Source organism: Anomaloglossus baeobatrachus, chromosome 2 (assembly GCF_048569485.1).
Source record: "Anomaloglossus baeobatrachus isolate aAnoBae1 chromosome 2, aAnoBae1.hap1, whole genome shotgun sequence".
Lineage (NCBI taxonomy): Eukaryota > Metazoa > Chordata > Amphibia > Anura > Aromobatidae > Anomaloglossus > Anomaloglossus baeobatrachus.
In genome coordinates, this window is record NC_134354.1 from 151,444,672 (window position 1) to 151,468,592 (window position 23,921).

At 53.4% G+C, this 23,921-nt stretch overlaps 1 protein-coding gene across 3 annotated transcripts in view; it reads left to right on the forward strand.

Moving 5' to 3' along the window:
- The window catches only part of POLA1 (DNA polymerase alpha 1, catalytic subunit), a 513,667-nt gene that overhangs the window by 158,420 nt on the left and 331,326 nt on the right, over window positions 1–23,921 (forward strand). For all 3 annotated transcript variants that reach the window (XM_075335453.1, XM_075335456.1, XM_075335455.1), the window contains exons 18-19: window positions 4,847–4,963; window positions 11,512–11,687. In XM_075335453.1, coding sequence (XP_075191568.1) covers window positions 4,847–4,963; window positions 11,512–11,687 — 293 coding nt within the window. The remainder of the gene's footprint in view (window positions 1–4,846; window positions 4,964–11,511; window positions 11,688–23,921) is intronic.

Genomic DNA, 23,921 nt, shown 5'->3' on the forward strand with positions numbered 1-23,921 from the left:
TTCAAGGGGGTCCCAGGAATCTCAGCCTGACGGCTCTGATTCAGATGACAGTCCCAGGCAGCCTAAGCGTGCTCGCTGGGAGAGACCCCCCACGTCATCACGCGGATCAGGGTCTCAGCGAGAAGAGTCTCTACATGAGACAGAGGAGGGTGATCAGGAGTCTAATCCTGAAACCGCTCTCAATCTGGATACTCCTGATGGTGACGCCATGGTAAATGACCTTATAGCGGCCATCAATAGACTGTTGGATATTTCTCCCCCAGCCCCTTCTGCAGAGGAGGCAGCTGCACAGCAGGAGAAGTTCCATTTCAGGTATCCCAAGCCTAAACTGAGTACTTTTCTGGACCACGCTGACTTCAGAGAATCAGTCCAGAAACACCATGCCTACCCAGATAAGCGTTTCTCCAAACGTCTTAAGGATACACGTTATCCCTTTCCCCCTGACGTGGTCAAACGCTGGACCCAGTGTCCAAAGGTGGATCCCCCAATCTCCAGGCTTGCAGCTAGATCCATAGTTGCAGTGGAAGATGGGGCTTCACTTAAAGATGCCAATGACAGACAGATGGACCTTTGGTTAAAGTCTGTCTATGAAGCTATTGGCGCGTCGTTTGCTCCAGCATTCGCGGCCGTGTGGGCACTCCAAGCTATTTCAGCTGGCCTGGCACAGGTGGACTCTATCATATGTCCAGCAGTGCCGCGAGTAGCGTTCCTAACCTCGCAAATGTCTGCGTTTGCGACTTACGCTATCAACGCTGTCCTGGACTCTACAAGCCGTACCTCAATTGCGTCTGCCAACTCTGTTGTCTTGCGCAGAGCCTTGTGGTTAAAGGAATGGAAAGCGGATTCTGCTTCCAAAAAATGTTTAACCAGCTTGCCGCTATCTGTAGATAGACTGTTTGGTGAACAATTGGCTGAAATCATTAAGCAATCCAAGGGTAAGGACTCCTCCTTACCCCAGCCCAGATCAAGCAAACCTCAACAGAGGAAGTGGCAGTCGAGGTTTCGGTCCTTTCGAGGCTCCAGCAAGACCCAATTCTCCTCGTCCAAAGGGACTCAGAAGGAACAAAGGAGCTCAGATTCCTGGCGGGCTCAGTCACGCCCCAAGAAAGCAACCGGAGGAACCGCTTCCAAGGCGGCTGCCTCGTGACTTTCGGCCTCATCCCTCCGCATCCTCGGTCGGTGGCAGGCTCTCCCGCTTTTGCGACATTTGGCTGCCACAGGTCAAAGACCGGTGGGTAGCAGACATTTTGTCTCACGGGTACAGGATAGAATTCAGTTCTCGTCCTCCGCCTCGGTTCTTCAGAACCTCCCCACATCCCGACCGAGCAGATGCCCTTCTGCAGGCGGTGTGCTCACTAAAAGCAGAAGGAGTGGTGATCCCTGTTCCTCTGCAGGAACAAGGGCAAGGTTTTTACTCCAATCTCTTCGTGGTTCCAAAAAAGGACGGCTCGTTCCGTCCTGTTCTGGACCTAAAGCTGCTCAACAAGCATGTGAACGCCAGGCGGTTCCGGATGGAATCCCTCCGATCCGTCATTGCCTCAATGTCTCAAGGAGATTTCCTTGCATCAATAGACATCAAAGATGCTTATCTCCACGTGCCGATTGCTACAGAGCACCAACGTTTTCTACGTTTCGTGATAGGAGACGACCATCTCCAGTTCGTAGCTCTGCCATTTGGTCTGGCGACAGCACCACGGGTTTTCACCAAGGTCATGGCAGCAGTGGTAGCAGTCTTGCATTCTCAGGGACACTCGGTGATCCCTTACTTGGACGATCTACTTGTCAAAGCACCCTCTCAAGAGGCATGCCAACACAGCCTGAATGTTGCGCTGGAGACTCTCCAGACTTTCGGGTGGATCATCAACTTTTCAAAGTCAAACCTGGCACCGACTCAATCACTAACGTATCTTGGCATGGAGTTTCATACTCTCTCAGCGATGGTGAAGCTTCCGCTGGACAAGCAGCGGTCTCTACAGACAGGGGTGCAGTCTCTCCTTCAGGGTCAGTCGCACCCCTTAAGGCGCCTCATGCACTTCCTAGGGAAGATGGTGGCAGCAATGGAGGCAGTCCCGTTCGCGCAGTTTCATCTGCGCCCACTTCAATGGGACATTCTCCGCCAATGGGACGGGAAGACGACTTCCCTAGACAGGAAAGTCTCCCTTTCTCAGACGGCCAAGGACTCTCTGCAATGGTGGCTTCTCCCCACCTCATTATCACAGGGAAGATCGTTCCTGCCCCCATCCTGGGCAGTGGTCTCGACAGACGCGAGTCTGTCAGGGTGGGGAGCAGTTTTTCTCCACCACAGGGCTCAAGGGACGTGGACTCAGCAGGAGTCCACACTTCAGATCAATGTTCTGGAAATCAGGGCAGTGTATCTTGCCCTATTGGCCTTCCAGCAGTGGCTGGAAGGAAAGCAAATCCGAATTCAGTCGGACAACTCCACAGCGGTGGCATACATCAACCACCAAGGAGGGACACGCAGTCGGCAAGCCTTCCAGGAAGTCCGGCGGATTCTGATGTGGGTGGAGGAAAGAGCATCCACCATATCAGCAGTTCACATCCCGGGCGTAGAAAACTGGGAAGCAGACTTCCTCAGTCGCCAGGGCATGGACGCAGGGGAATGGTCCCTTCACCCGGACGTGTTTCAGGAAATCTGCCGCCGCTGGGGGGTGCCGGACGTCGACCTAATGGCGTCTCGGCACAACAACAAGGTCCCGACCTTCATAGCGCGGTCTCGCGATCAAAGAGCTCTGGCGGCAGACGCCTTAGTGCAAGATTGGTCGCAGTTCCGGCTCCCTTATGTGTTTCCACCTCTGGCACTCCTGCCCAGAGTGTTACGCAAGATCAGATCCGATTGCGGCCGCGTCATACTCGTCGCCCCAGACTGGCCGAGGAGGTCGTGGTACCCGGATCTGTGGCATCTCACGGTAGGCCAACCGTGGGCACTACCAGACCGTCCAGACTTACTGTCCCAAGGGCCGTTTTTCCATCGGAATTCTGCGGCCCTGAACCTGACTGTGTGGCCATTGAGTCCTGGATCCTAGCGTCTTCAGGATTACCCCAAGGGGTCGTGGCCACCATGAGACAGGCTAGGAAGTCCACTTCTGCTAAGATCTACCACAGAACGTGGAAGATTTTCTTATCCTGGTGCTCTGCACAAGGAGTATCCCCCTGGCCATTCGCGTTACCTGTCTTTCTTTCCTTCCTGCAATCTGGGTTGGAAAAGGGCTTGTCGCTCGGCTCCCTTAAAGGGCAAGTTTCAGCACTATCCGTGTTTTTTCAGAAGCGTCTAGCGCGACTTTCTAAGGTGCGCACGTTCTTGCAGGGGGTGTGTCATATCGTACCTCCGTACAGGCGGCCGTTAGATCCGTGGGATCTAAACAAGGTCCTTGTTGCTCTCCAGAAGCCGCCTTTCGAGCCCCTGAGGGATGTGTCACTTTCTCGACTCTCACAGAAAGTGGTTTTTCTGGTAGCGGTCACGTCTCTTCGGAGAGTGTCTGAACTAGCAGCGCTGTCATGCAAAGCTCCCTTCCTGGTGTTCCACCAGGACAAGGTGGTGCTTCGCCCCATTCAGGAGTTTCTCCCTAAGGTGGTATCCTCTTTTCACCTTAATCAGGATATCTCCTTGCCTTCCTTTTATCCGCATGCAGTTCATCGGTATGAAAAGGATCTACATTTGTTGGATCTGGTGAGAGCACTCAGAATCTACATTTCCCGCACGGCGCCCCTGCGCCGCTCGGATGCACTCTTTGTCCTTGTCGCTGGTAAGCGCAAAGGGTCGCAGGCTTCCAAGGCCACCCTGGCTCGATGGATCAAAGAACCAATTCTTGAAGCCTACCGTTCTGCTGGGCTTCCGGTTCCATCAGGGCTGAAGGCCCATTCTACCAGAGCCGTGGGTGCGTCCTGGGCATTACGACACCAGGCTACGGCTCAACAGGTGTGCCAGGCAGCTACCTGGTCGAGTCTGCACACTTTCACCAAACATTATCAGGTGCATACCTATGCTTCGGCGGACGCCAGCCTAGGTAGAAGAGTCCTGCAGGCGGCAGTTGCCTCCCCGTAGGGGAGGGCTGTCTTTGCAGCTCTAACATGAGGTATTTCTTTACCCACCCAGGGACAGCTTTTGGACGTCCCAATCGTCTGGGTCTCCCAATGGAGCGCCGAAGAAGAAGGGAATTTTGTTACTTACCGTAAATTCCTTTTCTTCTAGCTCCTATTGGGAGACCCAGCACCCGCCCTGTTTTCTTAGGGTTTTTTTCGGTACACATGTTGTTCATGTGAATGGTTGCAGTTCTCCGATGTTTCTTCGGATTGAATTGGTCTTTAAACCAGTTATTGGCTTTCCTCCTTCTTGCTTTTGCACTAAACTGGTGAGCCAGTGATCCCACTGGGGGTGTATAGCCAGAAGGGGAGGGGCCTTACACTTTTGAGTGTAATACTTTGTGTGGCCTCCGGAGGCAGTAGCTATACACCCAATTGTCTGGGTCTCCCAATTGGAGCTAGAAGAAAAGGAATTTACGGTAAGTATACAAAATTCCCTTCTTTGCAGTTTTTCCACACTTGGAATTTTTTTGCTGTTTTACAGTACACCATATGGTAAAATTTAGGGTTTCATTTAAAAGTACAACTCGTCCCGCAAAAAACAAACCTTCATATGGCAAGATTGACGGAAAAAATATAGTTACGGCTCTCGGAAGAAGGGGAGCAAAAAAAAAAAAAAATAAAAAATGGGAAAACGCCTGGGGGGTGAAAGGGGTTAACAGTTCTTGTATGGAATTGGTTAGTTTTGATAACATACTTTACTTACTTTACTTGCACTGATTTATATTTATTTTTTTTCTTTTAGGGTCATGATATCTATGGCTTTGATCTTGAAGTCTTGCTTCAAAGGATTAATTTATGTAAAGTTCCATTTTGGTCAAAAATTGGTCGCCTAAGACGATCAACTATGCCAAAACTTGGGGTAAGTTATGTGCAAGCCACCATAAGAGGACTCCTTGTCAGGCATGACATATAGGTAGATATTTACACACGTCCATAGTTGATGCCCACACTACATATAATGCTCTTCATAATTTTGTACTTTAATTTATTCTATAATAAAAAAAATAACTCAAACACTATTTAAAGATATTTTAATAAAATGTGAGTTGTTGTTTTTTTCTTTTACTCGATAATTGTATTCTGTTGACCTTTTTTCTTTGTCGCTCCATTGGGAGACCCAGACAATTGGGTGTATAGCTTCTGCCTCCGGAGGCCACACAAAGTATTACACTTAAAAGTGTAAAGCCCCTCCCCTTCTGCCTATACACCCCCCCGTGCATCACGGGCTCCTCAGTTTTTATGCTTTGTGCGAAGGAGGCACACATGCACGCATAGCTCCACAATTTAGTCAGCAGCAGCTGCTGACTATATCGGATGGAAGAAAAGAGGGCCCATAACAGGGCCCCCGGCATGCTCCCTTCTCACCCCACTCTGGTCGGCGGTGCTGTTAAGGTTGAGGTACCCATTGCGGGTACATAGGCAGGAGCCACATGCTGTTTTCCTTCCCCATCCCTTAAGGGCTCTGGGTGAAGTGGGATCCTAATCGGTCTCCAGGCACTGGGACCGTGCTCCCTCCGCAGCCCCTGGGGAATCTGCTGGACAGCAGCCGGGTATCGTCAGGGACAAGGCCCTGCTACTGTGAGGTACTCTGTGTCCCCTTGGGGACGGCGCATGGAGCGCTTGTGTCATACACGCTGCAGCACTGCTGGGTGTGTTAGTGCGCCGGGACTACCGCGCTGACCGCGCTTATTTGCCGGCCGCGCTTATAACTTTAGTCCCCGGCTTTTGCGGCCTAGTACCGCATATTCCCGCCCCCGGGCCTGCCAGTCAGGGTAAGGGCGGGACGCTGCACAGGACGTCAGCGCTGAGGGCTGGAGCATACTTTGTATCCTCCTCCCCCCTCACTGAGCACCGTGGGGCACCAGATTCCCGCACTTTCTAGGGCACGCCCACGGCCCCCTCCTCCTCACAGAACGTCGGCAGCCATTCCTGTCAGCACTTCTGAAGCTGGAGAGGAGAGACAACACGGCTCTGGGAGGCCCAGGCAGGGAATCTGGTGGTCACACAACCGCTTTGGGCGGTCGGTAAGCAGCACCTGTTTCTAGGTGCTGGCCCCCCTGGGTGCCGAAGTGTATATATATATATATACTTATATGCTATACATTTACTCTGTACGGTCGCACTGTTGATTTTTGGCTATATACCCTCCCGGATTGTACTCAGAGGAGACAACAGCATGTCGTCCGCAAAAAGCAAGGGTGCCAAAGCACAGGCTTACTTTGCAACCTGTACCTCATGTGCGGCTATACTACCGGCAGGTTCCACCTACCCTCATTGTGTGCAATGCTCGGCCCCTGTGGCACTTACTCAGCCGGAGCCTCTGCTACTGGTGGCCCAAGTGGAACCACCTGCTACCACTGTCCAGGTGACAGGGACGGAGTTTGCAGTATTTGCTGACAAACTTTCTGAGAGTATGGATAAATGGTCTGCTAAGATACTAGAAGCCTTGCAGTCCAGGCCGGTAACACAGGCCCCGGGCACTGTTGAATCATTGACCCCAGGCCCCCCTCGGTTGGAGCAGCAAAGTGCTCCTGGGGTGACTCATAGCTCCCAGGGTGAGGTCTCTGACACGGACCGCAGTCCCAGACCGCCTAAGCGGGCTCGCTGGGAGCTTCCCTCGACTTCATCACACTGCTCAGGGTCTCAGCAGGAGGACTCTCTAGAGGATGAAGCGGAGGTGGCAGATCAGGATTCTGATCCTGAGGCCGCTCTCAACCTAGATACACCTGAGGGAGACGCCATAGTGAATGACCTTATAGCGTCCATCAATCAGGTGTTGGATCTTTCTCCCCCAGCTCCTCCAATTGAGGAGTCAGCTTCTCAGCAGGAGAAATTCCATTTTAGATTTCCCAAGCGTACAATGAGTACGTTTCTGGATCACTCCGACTTCAGAGAGGCAGTCCAGAAACACCGAGCTTGTCCAGATAAGCGCTTTTCTAAGCGCCTTAAGGACACACGTTATCCCTTCCCCCCTGACGTTGTCAAGGGTTGGGCTCAGTGTCCCAAGGTGGATCCTCCAGTCTCCAGACTGGCGGCTAGATCCATAGTTGCCGTGGAAGATGGGGCTTCACTCAAAGATGCCACTGACAGACAGATGGAGCTCTGGTTGAAATCCATCTATGAAGCTATCGGCGCGTCCTTTGCTCCGGCATTCGCAGCCGTATGGGCACTCCAAGCTATCTCAGCTTGTCACTCGCAGATTAATGCAGTCACACGTGCCTCTGCTCCGCAGGTGGTGTCCTTAACCTCTCAGGCGTCGGCGTTTGCGTCCTACGCCATTAATGCTGTCCTGGACTCTGCGAGCTGTACGGCGGTAGCTTCCGCTAATTCGGTGGCAGTCCGCAGGGCCATGTGGCTACGTGAATGGAAGGCAGACTCTGCTTCCAAAAAGTTCTTAACCGGTTTGCCATTTTCTGGCGACCGCCTGTTTGGTGAGCGATTGGATGAAATCATTAAACAATCCAAGGGAAAGGACTCATCCTTACCCCAGTCCAAACCAAACAGACCTCAACAACGGAAGGTACAATCGAGGTTTCGGTCCTTTCGGCCCGCGTGCAGGTCTCAATTCTCCTCGTCCAACAGGCCACAGAAGGGTCAGAGGGACTCCGATTCATGGCGGTCTAAGTCACGTCCTAAAAAGACCGCCGGAGGAGCCGCTCCCAAAGCGGCCTCCTCATGACTTTCGGCCTCTTCACACCGCATCCTCGGTCGGTGGCAGGCTCTCCCGCTTTTGCGACGCCTGGCTGCCACATGTCCAAGACCGATGGGTGAGAGACATTCTGTCTCACGGTTACAGGATAGAGTTCGGCTCTCGTCCTCCGACTCGTTTCTTCAGAACATCTCCGCCCCCCGAGCGAGCCGATGCTCTTCTTCAGGCGGTGTGCACTCTGAAGGCAGAAGGAGTGGTGATCCCTGTTCCTCTTCAGCAACAGGGTCACGGTTTTTACTCCAACTTGTTTGTGGTGCCAAAAAAGGACGGATCTTTCCATCCTGTTCTGGACCTAAAACTGCTCAACAAACACGTAAAAACCAGGCGGTTCCGGATGGAATCGCTCCGCTCCGTCATCGCCTCAATGTCCCAAGGAGATTTCCTAGCATCAATCGACATCAAAGATGCTTATCTCCACGTACCGATTGCACCAGAGCATCAGCGCTTCCTGCGTTTCGCCATAGGGGACGAACACCTTCAGTTCGTGGCACTGCCTTTCGGCCTGGCGACAGCCCCACGGGTCTTCACCAAGGTCATGGCAACAGTAGTAGCAGTCCTACACTCTCAGGGACACTCGGTGATCCCTTACTTAGACGATCTGCTGGTCAAGGCACCCTCTCAAGTGGCATGCCAACACAGCCTGAACATTGCTCTGGAGACTCTCCAGAGATTCGGGTGGATCATCAATTTCCCAAAGTCAAATCTGACACCGGCCCAATCACTGACATATCTTGGCATGGAGTTTCATACTCTCTCAGCGATAGTGAAGCTTCCGCTGGACAAACAGCGTTCACTACAGACAGGGGTGCAATCTCTCCTTCAAGGCCAGTCACACCCCTTGAGGCGCCTCATGCACTTCCTAGGGAAGATGGTAGCAGCAATGGAGGCAGTTCCTTTTGCGCAGTTTCATCTGCGTCCACTTCAATGGGACATTCTCCGCAAATGGGACGGGAAGTCGACGTCCCTCGACAGGAACGTCTCTCTTTCTCAGGCAGCCAAAGCCTCCTTTCGGTGGTGGCTTCTTCCCACTTCATTGTCGAAGGGGAAATCCTTCCTACCCCCATCCTGGGCGGTGGTCACGACGGACGCGAGTCTATCAGGGTGGGGAGCGGTCTTTCTCCACCACAGGGCTCAGGGTACCTGGACTCAGCCAGAGTCCTCCCTTCAGATCAATGTTCTGGAGATAAGGGCAGTGTATCTTGCCCTAAAGGCGTTCCAGCCGTGGCTGGAAGGCAAGCAGATCCGAATTCAGTCGGACAACTCCACCGCGGTGGCATACATCAACCACCAAGGCGGAACACGCAGTCTGCAAGCCTTCCAGGAAGTCCGGCGGATTCTGCTGTGGGTGGAAGCCACAGCCTCCACCATATCCGCAGTTCACATCCCGGGCGTAGAAAACTGGGAAGCAGACTTTCTCAGTCGCCAGGGCATGGACGCAGGGGAATGGTCCCTTCACCCGGACGTGTTTCAAGAGATCTGTTGCCGCTGGGGGATGCCGGACGTCGACCTAATGGCGTCCCGGCACAACAACAAGGTCCCGGCATTCATGGCAAGGTCTCAAGATCACAGAGCTCTGGCGGCAGACGCCTTAGTTCAGGATTGGTCGCAGTTTCAACTGCCTTATGCGTTTCCTCCTCTGGCACTGTTGCCCAGAGTGTTACGCAAGATCAGGTCCGACTGCCGCCGCACCATCCTCGTCGCTCCAGACTGGCCGAGGAGGTCGTGGTACCCGGATCTGTGGCATCTCACGGTGGGCCAACCGTGGGCACTACCAGACCGACCAGACTTACTGTCTCAAGGGCCGTTTTTCCATCTGAATTCTGCGGCCCTCAACCTGACTGTGTGGCCATTGAGTCCTGGATCCTAGCGTCTTCAGGGTTATCTCAAGAGGTCATTGCCACTATGAGACAGGCTAGGAAACCAACGTCCGCCAAGATCTACCACAGGACGTGGAGGATATTCTTATCCTGGTGCTCTGATCAGGGTTTTACTCCCTGGCCATTTGCCTTGCCCACTTTTCTTTCCTTCCTTCAATCCGGATTGGAAAAAGGTTTGTCGCTCGGCTCCCTTAAGGGACAAGTCTCAGCGCTCTCTGTGTTTTTTCAGAAGCGCCTAGCCAGACTTCCACAGGTAGTTTGTCACATAGTCCCTCCTTACAAGCGTCCGTTAGAACTCTGGGATCTGAACAGGGTGCTGATGGCTCTTCAGAAACCACCTTTCGAGCCAATGAAGGATATTTCTCTTTCACGCCTTTCGCAGAAAGTGGTCTTCCTAGTAGCAGTCACATCACTTCGGAGAGTGTCTGAGCTAGCAGCGTTGTCGTGCAAAGCCCCTTTCCTGGTGTTTCACCAGTACAAGGTGGTTCTGCGTCCGGTTCCGGAATTTCTCCCTAAGGTGGTATCCCCCTTTCATCTCAATCAGGATATCTCCTTACCCTCTTTTTGTCCTCATCCAGTTCACCAATGTGAAAAGGATTTGCACTTGTTAGATCTGGTGAGAGCACTCAGACTCTACATTTCTCGTACGGCACCCCTGCGCCGCTCGGATGCACTCTTTGTCCTTGTCGCTGGCCAGCGTAAAGGGTCACAGGCTTCCAAATCAACCCTGGCTCGGTGGATCAAGGAACCAATTCTCGAAGCCTACCGTTCTTCTGGGCTTCCGGTTCCCTCAGGGCTGAAGGCCCATTCTACCAGAGCCGTGGGGGCATCCTGGGCTTTGCGGCACCAGGCTACGGCTCAGCAGGTGTGTCAGGCGGCTACCTGGTCGAGCCTGCACACTTTCACGAAACACTATCAGGTGCATACCTATGCTTCGGCAGATGCTAGCCTAGGTAGGCGAGTCCTTCAGGCGGCGGTTGCCCACCTGTAGGAAGGGGCCGTTTTACGGCTCTATTATGAGGTATTATTTTACCCACCCAGGGACTGCTTTTGGACGTCCCAATTGTCTGGGTCTCCCAATGGAGCGACAAAGAAGAAGGGAATTTTGTTTACTTACCGTAAATTCCTTTTCTTCTAGCTCCAATTGGGAGACCCAGCACCCGCCCCTGTTCCCTTCGGGCTGTTGTTCTTTGTGTACACATGTTGTTCATGTTGAATGGTTTTCAGTTTTCCGAACTTCCTTCGGATTGAATTTACTTTAGACCAATTTATAAGTTTCCTCCTTCCTGCTTTTGCACCAAAACTGAGGAGCCCGTGATGCACGGGGGGTGTATAGGCAGAAGGGGAGGGGCTTTACACTTTTAAGTGTAATACTTTGTGTGGCCTCCGGAGGCAGAAGCTATACACCCAATTGTCTGGGTCTCCCAATTGGAGCTAGAAGAAAAGGAATTTACGGTAAGTAAACAAAATTCCCTTCTTTTCCTTTTGAGGAGCGTTTTTTAAAGGATATCTGTTGCCATGTTTTTGATATGTAATATGAGAGCAGCACGATGTGGGGTTAGAAGCCCCTAATCCAGCCATGTATCACTTACTGGACCGGGCTCTGTAGTTTTCATGAGATCCCTGTTTTTACTAGTTTTAGATTTTCACTAGTGGACTATTTGGCCTGCTGCTATATAGTCCAACCTTGTTTTCACCACTGATTGGCAGAAAAAACCTGGTGACCCTTTAACTACTTGTTGTATAGCGTTTCTCATTGTGTCTTTTGTAATTGTGGGTTTTTTTTTTTTTTTTTTTAAAATTAACATTTATTACCCATAGGGTCGGAGTGGTTTTGCTGAAAGAAATGCAGCATGTGGTCGAATAATTTGCGATATTGAGATTTCTGCGAAGGAATTAATCCGCTGTAAAAGCTACCATTTATCTGAACTGGTCCATCATGTGCTGAAATCTGACCGCGTTATGATTCCTCCAGAACATATTCGTAATGCATACAGGTAATGTAAGCCTCTATGTTTTGTCTTGTCCCTGACATGTATTTAAAGGGAACCTGTCACCAGGTTTTTGCCTTATAAGCTGCGGCCACCACCAGTGGGCTCTTATATACAGCTTTCTGGAATACTGTATATAAGAGCCCAGGCTGCTCTGGAGAACGTAAAAAAACACTAATAATACTTGCCATGGGGCAGTCCGGTCCGATGGGTGTCTCTCCTTTCCGGTCCAGCACCTCCTCTCCGCGGCGATTGCTGTGCTCCTTATTCTGAGTCCTATGTGCATGACTCGTCCTACATCATCCACACTAGACTGCACTGAGTTCCTGCGCAGGCACACTTTGATCTGCCCTGAGTAGTGCGCATGTGCGGGAGATCTGTAACCTTTCCTCACGCCTGCACATTACAGTACTTTGGGTTGGGCTGGATAGGAGGAGGACATAGATCGCAGCTGAGAGGGTGCGATTGACCGGAGAGCAGCAACACCCATTGAACCAGACCGCGCCACCCCCCCCCCAGGTGAGTATCATAAAAATGATTTTCTTTGTCGCTCCATTGGGAGACCCAGACAATTGGGTGTATAGCTTCTGCCTCCGGAGGCCACACAAAGCATTACACTTAAAAGTGTAAACCCCTCCCCTCTGCCTATACACCCCCCCGTGCATCACGGGCTCCTCAGTGTTATTGCTTTGTGGAAGGAGGCACACATCCACGCAAGCTCCACATTTTAGTCAGCAGCAGCTGCAGACTTTATCGGATGGAAGAAAAGTGGGCCCATAACAGGGCTCCCGGCATGCTCCCTTCTCACCCCACTCTGGTCGGCGGTGCTGTTAAGGTTGAGGTACCCATTGCGGGTACATGGGCAGGAGCCACATGCTGTTTTCCTTCCCCATCCCTTAGGGGCTCTGGGTGAAGTGGGATCCTAATCGGTCACCAGGCACTGGGACCGTGCTCCCTCCGCAGCCCCTGAGGGAATCTGCTGGACAGGAGACCGGGTATCATCAGGGACAAGGCCCTGCTACTCTGAGGTACTCTGTGTCCCCTTGGGGACGGCGCATAGAGCGCCTGTGTGATGGACACTGCAGCAGCTGCTGGGTGTGTTTGTGCGCCGGGACTACCGCGCTGACCGCGCTTGTTTGCCGGCCGCGCTTATAACTTTAGTCCCCGGCTTTTGCGGCCTAGTACCGCATATTCCCGCCCCCGGGCCTGCCAGTCAGGGGTAAGGGCGGGACGCTGCACTGGACGTCAGCGCTGAGGGCTGGAGCATACTTTGTATCCTCCTCCCCCCTCACTGAGCACCGTGGGGCACCAGATTCCCGCACTTTTACAGGCACGCCCACGGCTCCCTCCTCCTCTCTGAACGCCGGCAGCCATTGCTATCAGCACTTCAGACGCTGGAGAACTTCAGAGGGGAGACAACTCCGAGCTCCACAGCTCTGGGAGGCCCAGGCAGGGAATCTGGTGGTCACACAACCGCTGAGAGCGGTCGGTAAGCTGCACCTGTTACTAGGTGCTGGCCCCCCTGGGTGCCGAAGTGTATATTTATATGCTTATAGTGTATACATTTACTCTGTACGGCCGCACTATTAGCTTTTGGCTATATACCCTCACTGATTGCTCTAAGAGGAGACAACAGCATGTCGTCCGCAAAAAGCAAGGGTGCCAAAGCACAGGCTTACTTTGCAACCTGTACCTCATGTGCGGCAATGCTACCTGCAGGTTCCACCTACCCTCATTGTGTGCAATGCTCGGCCCCGGTGACACTCACTCAGCCGGAGTCTCAGCCACTGGTGGGACCCCCGGCCCAGGTGGAACCACCGGCCCCCACTGTCCAGGTGACAGGGACAGAGTTTGCAGTATTCGCTGACAAACTTTCTGAGTCTATGGATAGATTGTCTGCTAAGATACTAGAAGCTTTGCAGTCCAGACCTGTAACACAGGCCCCGGGCACTGTTGATTCATTGCCCCCAGGCCCCCCTCGGTCGGAGCAGCAAAGTGCTCCTGGGTTGACTCATAGGTCCCACGGGGAGGACTCCGACACGGACCGCAGTCCCAGACCGACTAAGCGAGCTCGCTGGGAGCTTCCCTCGACTTCATCTCACTGTTCAGGGTCTCAGCATGAGGACTCTCTGGAGGATGAAGCGGATGTGGCAGATCAGGGTTCTGATCCTGACGCCGCGCTCAACCTTGATACGCCTGAAGGGGACGCCATAGTAAACGACCTTATAGCGTCCATCAATCAGGTGTTAGAACTTTCTCCTCCAGCCCTTCCGAGTGAGGAGTCAGCTTCTCAGCAGGAGAAATTTCATTTTAGGTTTCCCAAACGTACACGGAGTGCGTTTCTTGATCACTCCGACTTCAAAGATGCAGTCCAGAAACACCGAGCTTTTCCGGACAAGCGCTTTTCTAAGCGCCTTAATGACACACGTTATCCCTTCCCCCCTGACATAGTCAAGGGTTGGGCTCAGTGTCCCAAGGTGGATCCTCCAGTCTCTAGACTGGCGGCCAGATCCATAGTTGCAGTGGCAGATGGTGCATCACTCAAGGATGCTACTGACAGGCAGATAGAGCTCCTGATGAAATCCATCTATGAGGCTATCGGCGCGTCCTTTGCTCCGGCATTTGCAGCCGTATGGGCACTCCAAGCTATCTCAGCTTGTCAGTCGGAGATTAATGCAGTCACACGGGCCGCTACTCCGCAGGTTGTGTCATTAACCTCTCAGGCGTCGGCGTTTGCGTCCTACGCCATGAATGCTGTACTGGACTCTGCGAGCCGTACAGCGGTAGCATCCGCCAATTCAGTGGCAGTCCGCAGGGCCATGTGGCTACGTGAATGGAAGGCAGACTCTGCTTCCAAAAAGTTTTTAACCGGTTTGCCGTTTTCTGGCGACCGCCTGTTTGGCGAGCAATTGGATGAAATCATTAAACAATCCAAGGGTAAGGACTCGTCCTTACCCCAGTCCAAACCTAACAGACCTCAACAACGGAAGGTACAATCGAGGTTTCGGTCCTTTCGGCCCTCAGGCAGGTCTCAATTCTCCTCGTCCAACAGGCCTCAAAAGGGTCAGAGGAACTCCGATTCATGGCGGTCTAAGGCACGTCCTAAAAAGACCGCCGGAGGAACCGCTCCCAAAGCGGCCTCCTCATGACTTGCGGACTCCCCAAACCGCATCCTCGGTCGGTGGCAGGCTCTCCCGCTTTTGCGACGCCTGGTACCCGCATGTCCAAGACCGATGGGTGAGAGACATTCTGTCTCACGGTTACAAGATAGAGTTCAATTCTCGTCCTCCGATTCGTTTCTTCAGAACATCTCCGCCCCCGAGCGAGCCGATGCTCTTCTTCAGGCGGTGAACACTCTGAAGGCAGAAGGAGTGGTTGTCCCTGTTCCCCTTCAGCAATGGGGTCACGGTTTTTACTCCAACTTGTTTGTGGTACCAAAAAAGGACGGATCTTTCCGTCCCGTTCTGGACCTCAAACCGCTCAACAGACACGTGAAAACCAGGCGGTTCCGGATGGAATCTCTCCGCTCAGTCATCGCCTCGATGTCCCAAGGAGACTTCCTAGCCTCAATCGACATCAGGGATGCTTATCTCCACGTGCCGATTGCACCAGAGCATCAGCGCTTCCTGCGTTTCGCCATCGGGGACGAACACCTTCAGTTCGTGGCACTGCCTTTCGGCCTGGCAACAGCCCCACGGGTCTTCACCAAGGTCATGGCAACAGTGGTAGCAGTCCTACACTCTCAGGGACACTCAGTGATCCCTTACTTGGACGATCTCCTTGTCAAGGCCCCCTCTCGGGCGGCATGCCAACACAGCCTGAACATTGCTCTGGAGACTCTCCAGAGGTTCGGGTGGATCATCAATTTCCCAAAGTCAAAACTGTCACCGACACAATCGCTAACATACCTCGGGATGGAGTTTCATACTCTCCCAGCGATAGTGAAACTTCCGCTGGACAAACAGCGATCACTACAGACAGGGGTGCAATCTCTCCTCCGAGCCCAGTCGCACCCCTTGAGACGCCTCATGCACTTCCTAGGGAAGATGGTGGCAGCAATGGAGGCAGTTCCTTTTGCGCAGTTTCATCTGCGTCCACTCCAATGGGACATTCTTCGCAAATGGGACAGGAAATCGACGTCCCTCGACAGGAACGTCTCCCTTTCTCGGGCAGCCAAGGCCTCCCTTCAGTGGTGGCTTCTTCCCACTTCCTTGTCGAAGGGGAAATCGTTTCTGCCCCCATCCTGGGCTGTGGTCACGACGGACGCGAGTCTGTCAGGGTGGGGAGCGGTCTTCCTCCACCACAGGGCCCAGGGAACCTGGACTCCGACAGAGTCCTCCCTTCAGATCAATGTTCTGGAGATAAGGGCAGTGTATCTAGCCCTAAAGGCGTTCCATCCGTGGCTGGAAGGCAGGCAGATCCGAATTCAGTCGGACAACGCCACGGCGGTGGCATACATCAACCACCAAGGCGGCACACGCAGTCGCCAAGCCTTCCAGGAAGTTCGGCGGATTCTGCTGTGGGTGGAAGCCACAGCATCCACCATCTCCGCAGTTCACATCCCGGGCGTAGACAACTGGGAAGCAGACTTTCTCAGTCGCCAGGGCATGGACGCAGGGGAATGGTCTCTTCACCCGGACGTGTTTTCAAGAGATTTGTTGCCGCTGGGGGAAGCCGGATGTCGACCTAATGGCGTCCCGGCACAACAACAAGGTCTCTGCATTCATGGCACGGTCTCAAGATCACAGAGCGCTGGCGGCAGACACATTAGTTCAGGATTGGTCGCAGTTTCGACTGCCTTATGTATTTCCTCCTCTGGCACTGCTGCCCAGAGTGTTACGCAAGATCAGGTCCGACTGCCGCCGTGCCATCCTCATCGCCCCAGACTGGCCGAGGAGGTCGTGGTACCCGGATCTGTGACATCTCACGGTGGGTCCACCGTGGGCACTACCAGACCGACCAGACTTGCTGTCTCAAGGGCCATTTTTCCACCTGAATTCTGCGGCCCTCAACCTGACTGTGTGGCCATTGAGTCCTGGATCCTAGCGTCTTCAGGGTTATCTCAAGAGGTCATTGCCACTATGAGACAGGCCAGGAATCCAACGTCAGCCAAGATCTACCACAGGACGTGGAGGATCTTCTTATCCTGGTGCTCTGATCAGGGTTTTATTCCCTGGCCATTTGCCTTGCCCACTTTTCTGTCCTTCCTTCAATCCGGAATGGAAAAGGGGTTGTCTCTCGGCTCTCTTAAGGGACAAGTCTCGGCGCTCTCTGTATTTTTTCAAAAGCGTCTATCAAGGCTTCCGCAGGTACGCACGTTCCTGCAGGGGGTTTGCCACATAGTCCCCCCTTACAAGCGCCCGCTAGAACCCTGGGATCTGAACAGGGTGCTAACGGCTCTTCAGAAACCACCTTTCGAGCCAATGAGAGATATTTCTCTTTCTCGCCTCTCGCAGAAGGTGGTCTTCCTAGTGGCAGTCACATCACTTCGCAGAGTGTCTGAGCTAGCTGCACTGTCATGCAAAGCCCCCTTCCTGGTGTTTCACCAGGACAAGGTGGTTCTGCGTCCGGTTCCGGAATTTCTCCCTAAGGTGGTATCCCCTTTTCATCTCAATCAGGATATCTCCTTACCTTCTTTTTGTCCTCATCCAGTTCACCAGTGTGAAAAGGATTTGCACTTGTTGGATCTTGTGAGAGCACTCCGGCTCTACATTTCTCGTACGGCGCCCCTGCGCCGCTCGGATGCGCTCTTTGTCCTTGTCGCTGGCCAGCGTAAAGGGTCGCAGGGTTCCAAGTCAACCTTGGCTCGGTGGATCAAGGAACCAATTCTTGAAGCCTACCGTTCTTCTGGGCTTCCGGTTCCTTCAGGACTGAAATCCCATTCTACCAGAGCCGTGGGTGCGTCCTGGGCATTGCGGCACCAGGCTACGACTCAGCAGGTGTGTCAGGCGGCTACCTGGTCGAGTCTGCACACTTTCACGAAACACTATCAGGTGCATACCTACGCTTCGGCAGATGCCAGCTTAGGTAGGCGAGTCCTTCAGGCGGCGGTTGCCCACCTGTAGGAAGGGGCCGTCTGTCGGCTCTATTACCGGGGTATTCTTTTACCCACCCAGGGACTGCTTTTGGACGTCCCAATTGTCTGGGTCTCCCAATGGAGCGACAAAGAAGAAGGGAATTTTGTTTACTTACCGTAAATTCCTTTTCTTCTAGCTCCTATTGGGAGACCCAGCACCCGCCCCTGTTCCCTTCGGGCTGTTGTTCTTTTTTGTACACATGTTGTTCATGTTGAATTGTTCTTTGGTTCATGGTTTAAGTTCTCCGAACATCCTTCGGATTGAATTTACCTTAGACCAATTTATAAGTTTCCTCCTTCCTTCTTTTGCACCAAAACTGAGGAGCCCGTGATGCACGGGGGGGTGTATAGGCAGAGGGGAGGGGTTTACACTTTTAAGTGTAATGCTTTGTGTGGCCTCCGGAGGCAGAAGCTATACACCCAATTGTCTGGGTCTCCCAATAGGAGCTAGAAGAAAAGGAATTTACGGTAAGTAAACAAAATTCCCTTCTTTACGTTATAAAGTGCGGCCTGGGCTCTTATATAAAGTAATCTAGAATCTGGTATATAAAAGCTTAGTGGTCGTGACCGCAGCTTATAGTTGCCAAATCTGGTAGCAGGTTCTCTTTTTAAGATTTTAAGATGATCATTTCATACTATTTGCTTTCCTTGCTGCTTTGCTCAAATAAAGCTGAGCTGAAAAATAGCCAAGTTGTGCAATGTTACCCAAAGTAGGTACAAGGAGTCTGTGGCAGTCTGAGACACGCCTCCTGTCACATCATTGGTTTAGTCAGCTGCTTTCTCCCACCCCCTGCAGTTTTGCCTTCCTGGATTGGCTCCTGTATGTAAATAAAGTGCGTGTGTGCGTGTGTGCGTGCGTGTGTGCGTGCGTGTGTGCGTGTGTGTGTGCGTGTGTGTGTGTGTGTGTGTGTGTGCGTGTCTGTGCGTGTGCGTGTGTGTGCGTGTGTGTCCATCCGTCCGGGATTGGCATCTGCACCGTCGCAGCTACAATCACAAAATTTTGCACACTCACACGTCTGGACCCCGAGAGCATCATAGGCTATGTTGTGAGGCGAAATTTTAACTCCGCGCGTTCCAATTTACCAATCAATTTCTTTATCGTTCCTTTGGGAGACCCAGACCTTGGGTGTTTAGCCTCTGCCTCCGGAGGACACACAAAGTACTACACCTAAAAGTGTAGCTCCTCCCTCTCAGCCATACACCCCCTGGTGAGCCAGTCACAGCCAGTTTATCGCTTTGTGTTCAGGAGGCATACATCCACACATGCATTCTCATATGAATTTTTTTTTTGGAAAAGGATTGAAGAACTGCGGGTCCACGTCTGGACTCACGGCATATCCCTTCTCACCCCACTGTGTCGGTGGTGTTGTAAGGTTGATTTTCAAGGCTGGAGCCTTACATGCCGTGCTCCTTCACCATCCCTCCTGGGCTCTGGATTGAAGTGGGAGCCAGCGCGGTCTCCATGCCTGACAGGAGATCGGTCTCCGTCCACAGCCCTTTGAGGATCCTGCTGGACCTGAGCACTCATCCCCAGGGACCTGGCATTTCCGGCGGGTCCTCTGGCTTTTCGCCCGAGAACCGCACCGATGGTGCCTGCGCGTCGGCCTCGCTGCTCAAATTTAGGCCCCGGCTTTGCCGGAGGCCTAGTTTCTGTTACTTGCCCTCGCATGTCACTCATGCAGAGGGACAGGCACGGCTCCGCCCGGCGGCCGTCCTGCACAGGGGAGGGATACTCCCCACTGTTTGTGCGTGACTCCCCCCCCCTGCAGGTCTCTATGGCCCTCCAGTTCCCGCTCTCCTACAGGGACGCCCCCGTCCCGCCCCCTCTCTTCGCTCCAGCGGCCATTTTCTTGGACAGGGTTCACTCTGCGCTGGGCCATCCTGCACTCTGCATCCCTGGTGAGGTGCTGTGCATTGGGGGTCCGGGCTTCGGGATCTGGAGGGCACACAACACCGCTTCCAGCGGTCTGGTAAGCCACAGCCGGTCTCTGGTTTTGGACCTCTGAATATACTCCCTGGGGTTCATTCTCTTTGTAGAAGCTGTTTTCCACACTCCAGCAGCATGTCTCACACGAGGAGCAAGGCTCCAAAGCTTTATACTACATGCTCTGCATGTAAGCTCCTGCTGCCTGAACCGAGCACCTATCCACATTGTGATGTCTGCTCTAACTTGGAGGTGCCACAGCCTGGTGTCTCACCCCCAGTGGTCTCTCAGGCTGCTTCTGCATCTGTGGCTGAACCCCCGGCCTGGGTAGAGTCCTTCTCCAGGTCTATCTCTCAGTCATTTGCTGAGTCCATGGGACTTCTGTCCAGGACTTTGATGAATATGCATCAGCCCCCTTCACAGGGTGCCTCCAATGCTCTTGCTAAGGGTCCTTTAGGATCCCTATCCTCTGACCTCCGTCCACTGGAGCTCACAGAGGATTCATCATCAGGGCACAGACCCCGTCTTCCTAAGAAGCGCCGCAGGGTTTCCTCTCCCTCCTCATCCCGCGGCTCTGATTCAAGAGCTGACTCGCAGGATGAGGAGGATGCCTTTACAGGGGGCTCGGAGGCTAACTTTATGTGCCCCATTGATCTTTCCGAGGGTGACTCAGAACTTAGTGACTTGATTGCTTCCATTAATTCTGTACTGGATCTCAATCCGCCAGTATCAGAGGAGCAACCCTCTCTGGCAGAAAAGCACCAGTTTACCTCGCCTAAGAGAGTAAAGAGTGTGTTCTTTAACCACTCCAGTTTTCAGGCCGCTGTGACCAAACCCAGGGCCTGTCCTGACAAACGCTTCCCAAAGCGTGGTTCTGATGACAGTTTTCCCTTTCCACCTGAGGTGGTCAAGGAGTGGGCTCACTCCCCAAAGGTAGACCCTCCGGTGTCTAGGCTCTCAGCCCGGACCGTTGTGTCGGTGGCTGATGGCACTTCCCTTAGGGATGCCACTGACCGTCAGATTGACCTTCTGGCCAAATCCGTGTATGAAGCGGCGGGGGCCACGTTTTCCCCAACTTTTGCTGCAGTATGGGCCCTCAAAGCCATCTCTGCTTCTCTAGAGGGGATGCATTCCCTCACCAGGGAATCTCTGCCCGAGATGGTTGCCTTAACTTCTCAAGCTTCAGCTTTTTCATCTTATGCCATGTCTGCCATGCTAGAGGCTTCTCACCGCACTGCGGTGGCTTCGGCTAATTCCCTCGTTATCCGCAGGATCTTGTGGCTTCGAGAGTGGAAGGCAGATGCTTCTTCAAAGAAGTACCTTGCTGGGCTTCCTTTTGCTGGTTCCCGGCTGTTCGGTGAACAGCTGGATGAAATTATTAAGGAGGCTACTGGCGGGAAGAGTACTTCCATGCCACAAACCAAGACCAGGAAACCTGCCCAGGGTAGGATTCAGTCGAAGTTTCGCTGCTTTCGTTCCTCCAACTGGTCGTCCTCTAAGCCCTCTGCCTCGTCCGCTAACTCAGCTAAGGACCAGAAATCCAACTGGCGCCCAAGAGCGCGTCCACAGAAGACCGCAGGAGGTCCTGCCACTAATGCAGCCTCCTCGTGACACTCTGCCCGCTCCAGCAACGTCCTTAGTCGGTGGCAGGCTCTCCCACTTTGGCGACGCTTGGTTTCAACAAGTTTCCGATCAGTGGGTGAGAGATATCATATCTCACGGCTACAGGATAGAATTCTCTTCTAGCCCCCCAAACAGATTTTTTCTCTCAACTCCCCCCTGCTCCAAGGCCGCCGCCTTCTCACAGGCCGTGGCATCCTTGCAAGCAAACGGAGTAATTGTACCAGTTCCCGCCCGGGAACGGTTCAGAGGTTTTTACTCAAACCTCTTCCTCGTTCCCAAAAAGGACGGTACTTTCCGGCCCATCCTGGATCTCAAGCTTCTCAACAAGCATGTTCGAGTGCGGAACTTTCGCATGGAGTCTCTGCGATCAGTCATTGCCTCAATGACCCAAGGGGATTTCCTGGCGTCCATCGACATCAGAGATGCCTATCTACATGTGCCAATTGCAGTTTCACACCAGCGTTGGCTACGCTTTGCAATAGGAGAAGATCATTTCCAATTCGTGGCTCTCCCCTTCGGGTTAGCCACGGCCCCTCGGGTATTCACCAAGGTCATGGCAGCAGTGATTACGGTTCTGCACCTCCAGGGGTTGGCAGTGCTCTCTTACCTGGACGACCTTTTAGTCAAGGCTCCATCCAGCGCAGACTGTCAGCGGAGTGTCTCGCTCACTCTCGCCACTCTAGCCCAATTCGGGTGGCTTGTCAATCTTCCCAAATCCACTCTGACTCCGACCCAGAGTCTCAAGTACCTAGGGATGCAGTTCGAGACTCTGCCGGCACTTGTGAAGTTGCCCTTAGACAAACAGCTGTCTCTCCAGTTGACGGTGCGCTCTCTCTTGAGGCCCCGCCGTCATACCCTCAGGCGTCTGATGCAGGTGCTGGGTCAAATGGTGGCGTCCATGGAGGCTATTCCCTTTGCCCAGTTCCATCTGTGCCCCCTGCAGCTGGACATTCTCCGCTGTTGGGACAAGCGGCCTTCCTCCTTACACAGGTTAGTGGCTCTGTCGCCACGGACCAAGAGCTCTCTTCAGTGGTGGCTTCGGCCCCTCTCCCTGTCCCAAGGGCGATCCTTCCTGGCCCCGTCTTGGGTGATTCTCACCACAGATGCCAGTGTATCCGGCTGGGGAGCGGTATGTCTCCACCACAGAGCACAGGGCACTTGGACTCCGTCCGAGTCAGCCCTTTCAATCAATGTGCTGGAAACCAGAGCCGTGCTTCTAGCTCTCCTAGCATTTCACCATCTGCTGGCTGGCGGGCAGGCACATTCGAGTCCAGTCAGACAACGCAACAGCGGTTGCCTACATCAACCATCAAGGCGGGACACGCAGCCGCCTGGCAATGATGGAGGTACAACGCATTCTTCAATGGGCGGAGGACTCCAGGTCCACCATATCCGCAGTCCACATCCCAGGCGTGGACAACTGTGAGGCAGATTATCTCATCCGTCAAAGCGTGGACGGTGGCGAGTGGTCCCTGCACCCGGCAGTATTTCAGTCGATCTGCCGCAAATGGGGCACTCCGGACGTGGACCTAATGGCATCCCGTCACAACAACAAAGTTCCTGTTTACGTGGCTCGCTCCCACGATCCTCAGGCCTTCGCCGCGGACGCTTTGGTTCAGGACTGGTCCCAGTTTCGTCTGTCCTATGTGTTTCCCCCTCTAGCTCTCTTGCCCAGAGTTCTGCGCAAGATCAGAATGGAGGGTCGTCGAGTCATCCTCATTGCACCGGACTGGCCCAGGCGAGCTTGGTATCCGGACCTGCTCCATCTGTCCGTAGAGATGCCATGGCATCTCCCGGATCGTCCAGACCTACTCTCGCAAGGTCCGTTTTTCCGCCCGAATTCTGCGGCCCTCAAATTGACGGCGTGGCTCTTGAGTCCTGGATTTTGACGGCTTCTGGTATTCCCCCTGAAGTCATCTCCACTATGACTCGGGCCCGTAAGTCTTCCTCCGCTAAGATCTATCACAGGACTTGGAAAATTTTCCTGTCCTGGTGTCGCTCTACCGGCCATCCTCCTTGGCCATTCTCCTTGCCGACCCTTCTGTCTTTTCTACAGTCCGGTCTGCAGCTAGGACTGTCCCTTAACTCCCTCAAGGGACAGGTTTCGGCTCTGTCAGTTCTGTTCCAGCGGCGTCTCGCTCGGCTAGCTCAGGTCCGCACCTTCATGCAGGGCGCGTCTCACATCATTCCGCCTTACTGGCGGCCCTTGGACCCCTGGGGCGTTAACTTTGTTCTCACGGTCTTGCAGAAACCCCCCTTTGAGCCTCTTAGGGAGGTTTCTTTGTACCGTCTTTCACAGAAAGTGGCCTTTCTGGTTGCCATAACTTCTCTCAGGAGAGTCTCTGATTTGGCTGCGCTCTCCTCGGAGTCACCTTTTTTAGTCTTTCATCAAGACAAGGTGGTTCTCCGTCCGACTCCGGACTTTCTTCCTAAGGTGGTCTCTCCCTTCCACCTTAACCAGGACATTACCTTACCTTCCTTCTGTCCGGCCCCTGTTCATCGCTTTGAAAAAGCTCTACACACTCTAGATCTGGTGCGTGCTCTCCGGATCTATGTGTCTCGCACTGCTGCGCTTAGGCGGTGCACCTCTTTTTTTTGTGCTAACCACAGGTCGGCG